This window comes from Eublepharis macularius, chromosome 16 (genome assembly GCF_028583425.1).
Source record: "Eublepharis macularius isolate TG4126 chromosome 16, MPM_Emac_v1.0, whole genome shotgun sequence".
Lineage (NCBI taxonomy): Eukaryota > Metazoa > Chordata > Lepidosauria > Squamata > Eublepharidae > Eublepharis > Eublepharis macularius.
The window spans coordinates 18,033,680-18,044,097 of record NC_072805.1 but is presented as its reverse complement, the minus strand read 5'-3'; the positions used below and the strand labels follow the sequence as shown (position 1 = coordinate 18,044,097).

The 10,418-nt window shown below is 45.7% G+C and overlaps 1 protein-coding gene across 1 annotated transcript; it reads right to left on the bottom strand.

Annotated features, from left to right (window-relative positions):
• Window positions 1-545: 545 nt before the first annotated feature.
• LOC129344344 (leukotriene B4 receptor 1-like) lies at window positions 546-9,160 on the bottom strand. Its single transcript, XM_055000948.1, has 2 exons — window positions 8,145-9,160; window positions 546-724 (listed from the first exon to the last, which is right to left on the bottom strand). Exon 1 carries the CDS (start codon window positions 9,158-9,160, stop codon window positions 8,150-8,152), a length of 1,011 nt encoding a protein of 336 aa, XP_054856923.1. The 3' UTR covers window positions 546-724; window positions 8,145-8,149.
• Between the last annotated feature and the right edge of the window lie 1,258 nt (window positions 9,161-10,418).

Below are 10,418 nucleotides of genomic sequence, written 5' to 3'. Positions count from 1 at the left end.
AGTGGGAGAGTGATCCACCACCGGTCAGAGGCCTGATCCGGGCCGTTTCAGCCCCAATCCAGGCTGAAACGGGCCCCAAATGGCCGAAAGTCAGGTGGGCGGGGCCACCCGACATGTGACCTCTTTGGGGGACTGCCGGAACTGCGTTCCTGTGCAGTCCCCCTCGAAATGAGCCCTGGCTATAGTAATGATTTTCTTTCTTTTTTAAAAATAAATTTTATTTGAAAAGAAAAATAGAAACGACAATAGAAAGCGCATAGAAACTTGCACAGAATGATTTTCAACTGGATTTTCCTGTGCGTAGACAATTCCTGTTGCAAAAAATTGCGGCAGCACTATGATGACGCAATAGTCAACCATGTGTGGATGCAGCCTGAATTGCAGGGAAAAGGCTGCCATCAATTCCAAGATGCAAGACGGGAAATCAGAAGACTTCCAGATCGTTTGGCCTCCTTTTATTGCACTGGATGATAGCAGTTTGGAGGAGGGATTAGATAAGACACACACGCCTTCCTCAGACACCTTTATGTATATTTTCACAGGGATGCTGGGCAGGAAGCAGTCAGCCTTGCTGGATTAAAAAGGAAGTGCCCAGCCAGGAGTATGGAAGTATGTTTCCGGATGGGTTGACCTTTCCCCGGTGATGTCCTTTTGTGAAGACTGATCTGCGATGACATTTGTGATCATGATTGTCCTTTCTGTAACAGATGGTCTTGAGAGAAGCCTGTGATGGGGATGAAAAAATGCTTAATAAAATTTCTGTACTTGAAAACCAGTTCTACTCTCTTCCTTGTATCCTAGGCAGAGTATGATCACAATCGGGTTTGCTTGCCACCTTCTATGAGAGGAACTCCTCGGACTGCAGACACCTTGGAAGACCCCTCTGATCTACTTCCCTGAAAGTTTCCTAAGGCATCACATTACACCTGTTGGCAGACAGAATCACCCTGCCTCAATATGGAGACCAGGCTCTTACTGGAAAAAACTGCTTGCTTTTGCAAGTTTTAGAGGTCCCTGGGCAGAGGACCTTGCCCACTACTAGATTCCCCTCCTTGCCCTCCCCCCTGCATGACCCACCTGCTTATGCATCCTTCCTTTGCCCACTTGCAAGCTTTCCCCCCACCTGCAGTCACAGCTGCCTACACTGCCTGCACGCCCTTTCCCCAATGGTGCTGGGCGATGGGTGCAGCTAGGAGCGCCACTGCTACGGCCACCAGGAATGCTGATGCTTTATGCACCACCCACATGCCCCTCTCCAGTAGCATTAAGAAGCATATGCTGCTGGGAGCAGAGGGGACAAAGCACTCACAAGCAGGCAGTGGAAGGGTGTGAGTGCAAGCTTCAGAGGAGATGCGTGAGTAGGGAGTCTGCAGCAGTGGGCCTCACCAGAAGCCACTGGCCCTGACAGCTGCCCCACTCCGCCATGTGCTGACACCAGCCCTCCTTGCAAGATTTGACCATGATAGAAGATGGTCTCGGCATCATTCCCACTGGGAAACTGATTGAAGACTTTCTCTTGAACTGGGATGCAGCCAGAGATTTGGAGTTTGAATTCCAGTTCGCCAGAATGTAAACTTCTTCCTCCGCTGCAAGAATCTGCACAAGATGTCTGGCTAAATGGCATGTACTCTTGGCTTTTTGTGACTGAATGCTGATGTGTTGTTTGGCCCTAAAGAGCATGCTGGGAAGCCAGAAACGGATTTGGGCTGAAGCACCGGCGGGGGGGGGGGGTTAAACCTTTTCCGTCTGCATCTTTTCCCTGATTGAAAAGAACACTTGCCCTAGGGAAAAGGACAGATACCCATATTGTGCCTGTCTTTTTCCCTGGAAGAGGGGTATCTATTTTTTTCCTATCAAGGCTTAAAACTATCAAGGGGACTTTCTGCCGAGGAGGGGGGCAGGGACTGGTACAGTAGAGGAGAATTAAATCCTCAGTCCTTATCCATTCTTCCATCAGTCCGTCTGTCTGTCATATATACACTTTCTATTCTCCTCCCCCACAGCTCCTGTGAAATAGACTAAGTTAAGAGAGTGTAACTAGCTTGAGATCACCCAGCAGGCATCTTGACAATATCAGGATTTGGGATACCTTGCTCCAGATCCTATTCAAACACTGTAACCATTAGATAACACAACCTCTCAGTGTAAGTTAATTGTCCCTCCCAACAGCTTTTAAGAGATGAGAATGTCTGGCATTTCAGTTTATTAACTGACCCCTTAAGGCTCATAATTGTACAATTCCAGCATCACCTAGAGCTTTTGGACATTTGTTAGGGAATTTTGGGTTACCTTTTTTTAAAAAAAATGTCATCAACTTTTGCGCTGCTCTGGAATAACTAAAGTGACTCTGATTAACATACACTTACTCATATTTTATGTTTATTATTCCATTTTACTCTTTCCTTCCTGTGCTTGGTTAGTACGAGATGAAGGTCAGCATATCAAGCCTTGAGTGAATAAGAGATCGGATGTTTTCCTTCTTGCCTCTCACAGCCTTGGATATTTTCTTTTCCCAGACATGTCTAGTTAGAGATGGGCACGAACAGCATTACGAATGCAAAAAAGCCCACGAACAGCCTGTTCGGCTGTTCGCAAAAAAACTGTTCGTGAGGCCCTCATTCTAAACTAACAGGTGGTCATTGCAAGCCTCATTCGTTGCTGTTCGTCAAGCCAGACAGTCTGGCACCTGCAATCAATTCCCATGACAACTCAGGCAGGGATTGTCTGAACTCTGTCTGAACTCCTGCTGTTGCCCTGGAAACCCCATTCTAAGCTCAAGTTAGCTTGATATGCAGGTCTTCCTTCCAAGTGTGGACTGGAGCTCCAAATTTGTTACAAGAGGGAGAGACAACTGCTGTTAGAGAGACAGGGTGAGTGCATTGGAGCTTGAATTTTCTTTGTGTGTGGTGGGATAGAGATCTACCCCTTCAGGTTCCAGGGCAGCTGCCAGGCTCTGGGGCCAAGCTATTATTTATTTTTGGTACCTTTCCTGCTGCCTGCTCAGGTCAGGTTTCTGGGAGTGGGGCAGTAGGGATCTTGACCAAACTTGAATGATGGCTGGAGGAGAGCCTGCTGGCCCCTATGAACAGCCAACCACGAACATGTTCGTGAACAGGGCCATGTTCATGGTTGTTCGTGAGTCCCTGTTCATGGATGGCAACGAACAACGAACATCATGTTCATTTTTTTCCCGTTTGTGCCCATCTCTAGTCCTGATACCATCTTACAGTGGTAAATTTCATTTTTAAAAAAGAGATGGTGTCACACAAATCTACATGTTGCTCTTGAGTAGGCACCATGTTTATCTTTTCTATAACATTTCAACATACCTTTCCTGCTGCCTGCTCAGGTAGGGTTTCTGGGAGTGGTGTGGTAGGGATCTACCTCTTCAAGTTCCAGGGCTGCTGCCAGGCTCTGGGGCCAAGCTATTATTTATTATTGGTACATTTCCTGCTGTCTGCTCAGGTAGGGTTTCTGGGAGTGGTGCAGTAGGGATCTTGATGGCTGGATGAGAGCCTGCTGGCCCCCACGAACAACGAACAACAAACATGTTCGTGACAAGATCATGTTTGTCAGTGTTCGCTGTTCGTGGATGGCAACGAACAATGAACAACGAACACCATATTCGGGGTTTTTTTTCTGTTCATGCCCATGTCTAGTCTAGATATTACTGGAGTCTTAGGAGATTATGGTATTTGACCCAAAGCAGATATGAACTTAACCTGTCAATCCATCATGTTTGAACATCATGTAACTTTCACGTGACTGTTTATATATTCACTTGACCGTTTATGTATTCATGTGATAATTTCTTGTTCTATAAATAAAATTGTTTACCTATATCCCCTTTTGAAAAGTATAAAAGTGGAAGCTACCAGACTTTGGGATGCACTTGGCTGTCTATTATGTGCGTCAGGTTTATTGGAAAATAAACTTTACTTCTGAGATCATCAGTTTTGAAGCCTTGGTTAATTATTCAAACTAAGAAAGAGGGGGTGTGGCTCAAATTGGTATACTAAGAAATTTAACAATTTCCCCAACAACATTGTTATCATAAAACCGAAGGATGATCAGTTTAAGGAAAGAGGAAGAGTAGAAACCAGCCCCTATCTTTTAATTATGTGAGAGTTATGCATACCATCGACACCAAAAGAAATTCAGAATGTTTATTAAGCACTACCTAACTTTTGCTGGTTTATGTTCTAAATTTGGCTTCCCAAAAAGGCAAAAACAAAAGCTTAAAGTTCTCTGCTTGCACTTGTCATCAGTTTCCCTGAGGATCGAACTCAGGTTGTGAGCAGAGCTTGGGCTACAGTACTGCGGCTTACCACTCTGTGCAAAAGCTCATAAAAAGGTAAAGGTAAGTAATTCTGTTAGTCTTATCGGTTCTACTGAACTCTTGCTCTTTTCTGCTTCCAAACATTTGGCAGCCTTACTTTCCATTCAGGCGCTTAAAGCAAAGTGTTCATCCACTTCTATAAAAATCTAGCAAGTCTCCAGCTACCATTCAGATAGAAGGGCATTTCCGTTTGCAGAAGAGGTGGTGGTGGAAATTTCCACAGATTCCCCCTTCCCATTGCAAACCCCTGCTTTCCCCCCTTTGCTGTTTGAGATGGCATCCTTCTCACATACAAGAAGATGGGAACAGTACATTTTTCTAGGACAGCAAATCAAGCTTGAGCTATCTCTGGTCCCCCCTGCTACCCGTGCAACTTATGTTACCAGCAAACCATGCCCAATAACAACAACAACAACATCCAGTTTATATACCGCCCTTCAGGACAATTTAATATCCACTCAGAGCGGTTTACGAAGTGTGTTGTTATTATGCTCATGACAATTACTCTGTGAGGTGGGTGGGGCTGAGGGCCAAGCTACAAGTGATGAATGACACTTGAATGGCAAGTGAACAGACTCACGTGTATTCCTCCCTGTTCACTTGCGCTCCACATGCGCTCTATGTGATCAAGTGGAGTGCAAGTGGAGCGCAAGTGAACGGGGAGGAATATATTAAATGATCAACTGGAGCGCAAGTGGAGCACAAGTGAACAGGGAGGAATACACATGAGTCTGTTAACTTGCCATTCAAGTGTCATTTGTCACTTCTAGCTTGGCTCTGAGAGAGCTCTGGAAGAACTGAGACTGATCCAAGGTCCCCCAGCCAGCTTCAGGGGGAGGAGTGGGGAATCAAACCTGGCTCTCCAGATTAGAGTCCTGCTGCTCTTAACCACTACTCCAAACTGGCTCTGAAAACAGGCATGCTGTATGCACACTTATATATCCCCAAGATCCTTCTGCCCGCACATCTCACATGCTGCAGGAGTCTGCCCTGCACCAGCTTCTGAAGCAAGGAGCTGTCAATATACTGACTGCAACAGTTTCCTTCAGTTCATACCCAGGAACCTTAAATGTCAAAATAGATCAGGTGTCATTTATGACGGATGAGCTCCAAATCACACACATTCAGCACACTCTACTATCTTGATCAGTGGTCATGGGGTGATAGGAAGGAAGCCTCTTCGCTGATGAAGCACAAAGGGATAGTTTGAGAAAGCTGCCCAAGAAGGCCTTTCCAAAATTTCTTCCAAAGACACCTCCCATTCCTAATCAACATTCAAAACCTCACCCGCTATATCATGTCACTTTGGTTGCTTTTACTAAAAGGGCATTTCCATTGCTTTGGGGTTGTTCTGCGGACTGGCATGGCTGTTTGGAGCTTCTGTTTATTTCAAGTGGGCATTCCTTTCCAGTCATTTATCTGTGGGACTGTGAACGATACAGGCACAGTAAAATAAGCGTTGTTGATGTTTTAGGGAGGGGATGTTGACTTTTCCTAAGGGGCATGGTGTTGGGATTTTTGCAAGTGTCCTATGTTTGGTCATGAACGAGTTAAATTGTTGTTCTGTTTGTTTAGTCAGATAGCTAGTTAGCATAGGACCACTTGGGCCTCCAGTAAACGTTCCTGCCATAGAAAAGGGGAGTCTTTGGTCTTAATGAAGGGATCTAGGTTGATCTATTGGATGAATCAGTTTATTTGGGGGGGGGCGTCTCTCACCGTATGAGCCCCGGAGGACTCTCCGATCTGGTGGAAAGCATCTTTTAAGTGTCCCTGGCCCTAGGGAGGCCCGCCTGGCGTCGACCAGGGCCAGGGCCTTCTCAGTCCTGGCCCCGGCCTGGTGGAATGCTCTGTCTTGCGAGACTAGGGCCCGGGAAGACTTGCTTGCATTTCGCCGGGCCTGTAAGACAGAGCTATTCCGCCAGGCATATGGCTGACGCCGGGCGGTGCCCCCCCCATGGAGGGGGGGGTGTTAAACCATCACCCCTATGTGAACGCAGATGCTGTTTCCACACTCATTATTACTGTATGTATTTGCTCTGGTAGAACTGCTGTGCGAAACACTAAATCTATGTTATGTGCTGCTTTTTAATTATTTATATGTAAATAGATGACATCATATATGATAGGACATAGTGCTTTTAAATGTTTTTAATGGTATGTGATATTTGTATTTTGTTATCCGCCCTGAGCCTGCGAAAGCGGGGAGGGCGGAATATAAATATAATAAATTAAATTAAATTAAATTAAATTTTATTGCTCTTTGTCCAGTCTTCAGTCTGCAGTTCAGTCTATCTTGTTCTAGTTAACCATCAAGACGTAGATTGATAGCTATTCATTTATTTTCTAACCAATGTACCCTTTCCCCTGATATGTAGTAAAAGTATTTTTCTAGGGCTAAACAACACAGGAGTCTGTCTACTTATTTCCACTGCACTAATATTAAACTCTGCAACTTTATCCACCAACACATAGGCTGGGCAAAGAGGCCCATATCTTCCGACAGAAGGAAGAGGCAGAGTGAACAGGGCATTTGACTATGGATAATTTTGAATGTGCTGGAGGATTTCATGAAGGCAGGGCAGGGGAGACGAATTTCTCCGCCACTTTAAGTATTATGAGTTCTTGGCTGGGGTTAGAGTTATGAGAAGGGGAATTTCTTTTTCTAAAATCTATTTTTTAAAGATATAGCCGTTGATTCCTCTTATCTTCTTTCTCCGCTTTTTAAAAGAGGGAATAGTTTCTCGATCATTTCTCTTTGAAGTCAACACCCCCTTTTGTAACTTCGGCCCTTGAATTTGTTTTATGTCACAGAGGGGTGTTCTAATAGGAGGCTGGGAAGGAGGACAGGAAGGTTTGGGAGGACACTGCCTGCCTCTGAGCATCTGCAGAGCGAAATTCCGAAATGTTGCAGAAACTCCATGCCTGGCCCTCCTCTTTTCAAATTTCTCTTTGATCAAAATAGAATTGATTAGAAGCTGTCTACAAATCTTTAGAAAAGAGGAAAAAGAAATGGATTGTTGCATTGCAGGGAGAAATTGGGTGAAGAGGAATTAAGAGAAACCTATGCTCCTTGGAATGAAATGACTCTCTCTAGGGATCTGATATGGGATCGAGCAGAAGAGCCCATTATCACCAAGGTCCTATAGGCATATCATCATCATCATCATCATCATCATCATCATCATCATCATCATCATTGTTGTTGTCATCGTCGATTGATTGATTGATTGATTGATTGATTGATTGATTGATTGATTGATTGATTGATTGATTTTATAGTCTGCCCTCCCCATGGACGGGCTCAGGGTGGATTACAACACACAGATAAAAACACATTGATAAAACGGTACATTAAATAATGATAAAAGCCAGATTTAACAGCATAAAAACAAACTCTGCACTATGTTCTGACTCTGCACTATGTCCCAGGTTCACTTCACCCCTCTTTGCTAATCACAAGAGGAGGGGTGGAGACGTGAGTTGGTGCGAGATTAGCCACCGTTCCTACATGGGGCAGATGACTCAATATAGCCCCCCCCCCAATAGGAGACAGGCGGGAGGCCAATCGGTGGATCTGAGTACTGGCCTCAAACCAAATGCCTGGTGGAACATCTCTGTCTTACAGGCCCGCCGGAAGGACACGAGGTCTTGTCAGGCCCGAGTATCCTCCGACAGAGAGTTCCACCAAGTTGGGGCCAGGACTGAAAATGCCCTGGCCCTGGTCGAGGCCCGTCAAGCCTTCCTAGTGTCAGGGACCACCAGTAGATGTTTTCCTGCAGATCTAAGCGCCCTCCAGGGTACATACCTTGCTTAGATCAATTCTGTGCTTGTCAAAGTCTCCTCTTTTCCATTGATGACGCAGAGTTCTTTTGTCCCTTCCGGCTTCGTTACTGGATTCATTTGTTCAAACAGTTTGGACAGCTTGGTAAATCTCACACTGCTTTGGAAGTTCCTGGCCGCAAAGGCGTAGAGAAGGGGGTTTACGCAGCTGCTAAGAAATGTGATCGCCCCTGCAATGTAGGTCCCCCGGTTTGCAGTATCTTCCAGCAGTTCTGACGCCTTTTTGTCTGAATCTTCCATCGCGGCAGAAGCGATGCTCATGAGATTAAAGACATGATAGGGGAGCCAGCAGAGAGCAAAGGACACCACCACAGAAGCGACCAGCCTGGTCGATCGTTGCTTCGACGAGCCCGTCATGTGGCTGATTCGTTTGGCAATGCACACGTAGCAGATGGATATAATGGCAAACGGAACCAGAAAGCCCACAAGGGACTCCAGCAAGAGACAGGCCACCCTCTGAGAGTTGGAATGATAGTTGCGAGAGGTACACTGTAGGCCAATGTCTGTCTCCTCTGTTTCCTGAAATGAAAGGATGGGTGCTCCAAAAGCAATGGAGAAAATCCAGATGAAAAGCGTCACTAGGTGGACGAACATCTTGTTGGTTCTCCGTTGAACAGTGAAGGGGCGAAAGACCGCCATAAACCTTTCCAAGCTCAGGGCTGTGATCAGGAATATGCTTGCGTACATGTTGCAGTAAACGACAAAGACAAGGGCCTTGCAAGTGATGATTTCAAAGATCCAGGCGTTGGCAAAAGAATAAATCCAGATTGGCAAGGTCACAAGAACGAGGACGTCAGCAATGGCTAGATTCAGGATCAGCGTGACAGACAGGGAACGCTGCTTCATTCGTCGACAAATTGTCCAGATCACAAAGGCATTCCCAGGGACCCCGACAGCAAATGACAGACTCAGTATGGTGCACACCACAAACCTCGCAACGAACATTGTCAAATTATCCTTGCTTTCTTCAGGTGGACTCATTCTTGTCGGAGCAAATTGCCTTTCTTTGGCACCAGGTTCTAGCTCTCAGTTCTGCACGGACAGCTCTGTTTCTGCAGTGGCAAAGCCAGTCCCAGGGCTGACAGATAACACACAACCACAAAAATGAACTTTGTGATTTCAGCATTCTCAGGAGTTTCACATCCTATTTTTTTGCAGAGCTCAGACTTTCAGGACTTGAGAAATTAGGTGCTTTCTGTGCAAAACTCTGTTGTTGTTTTCTGAAGTGAGGATGTCGTTTGATTCACATGTGTGAATCATCAGTGAGAGACAGAATTAAGGACGATAGAGGCAGCATTGCCCATCTTATACACATACATGCAGGTGCCTTCGGTCCCACTAGCTTCTCTGGGCAAACATGATTTGCAGGTTTTCAAACCACTACGAACACCTCCAAAGCCAATTTAGATGTAGGATGATATGTGGGACAGACATCATTACCAATTATGTCCTTACCATGCCCCCTTCTACTCTTTCAAAAATCTTTTGTCTGACTCTAGTCTAACAAGGACAGTCGTACCACACGTTCTGTGAATTTATTAATGAAACACAAGAAGAGTCCTGGCAGATCACACCAGCCGTCTGGCTAATACCAGCATCCTGTTTCACGCAGTATCCAACTCGTTGCCCTGGAGGAGCAGCAAGCAGGAGACTGAATCCAAGCCCTGCCTCTTAGCCCAGGGCTTCAGAGGTTGACTGCCTCTGAATATGGAAGCTCCCTTTACTCATTATGGCTAGTAGCCATTGATGGATCTGGAGAGCCAGTTTGGTGTAGTGGTTAAGAGCGCGGGATGCTAACCTGGAAAGCCAGGTTTGATTCCCCACTCCTCCACTTGAAGCCAGCTGGGTGACCTTGGGCTAGTCACAGCTCTCTCAGAGCTCTCTCAGCCCCACCCACCTCACAGGGGGTTTTGTTGTGGGGATAATAATAACATACGTTGTAAACCGCTCTGAGTGGGTGTTAAGTCATCCTGAAGGGCAGTATATAAATCAAATGTTGTTGTTGTTGTTATCTACCATCCACGAATCTGTTGAACCCCCTTTTAAAGCCATTTATCCTTGTGGCCTTTACTTCATCCTCTTGCAGTGAATTCCACAATTTAACTACTCGTTGAGTAAAAAAGTATTGCCTTTTGTTTCTCCTGACTCTGTTGCCCATCAATTTCACAGGGTGCCCCTGATTCCTCGAACTGTCAAGTTCCAACCGACTTATAGCGGCCCCAGCAAGGGGCTTTCGTGG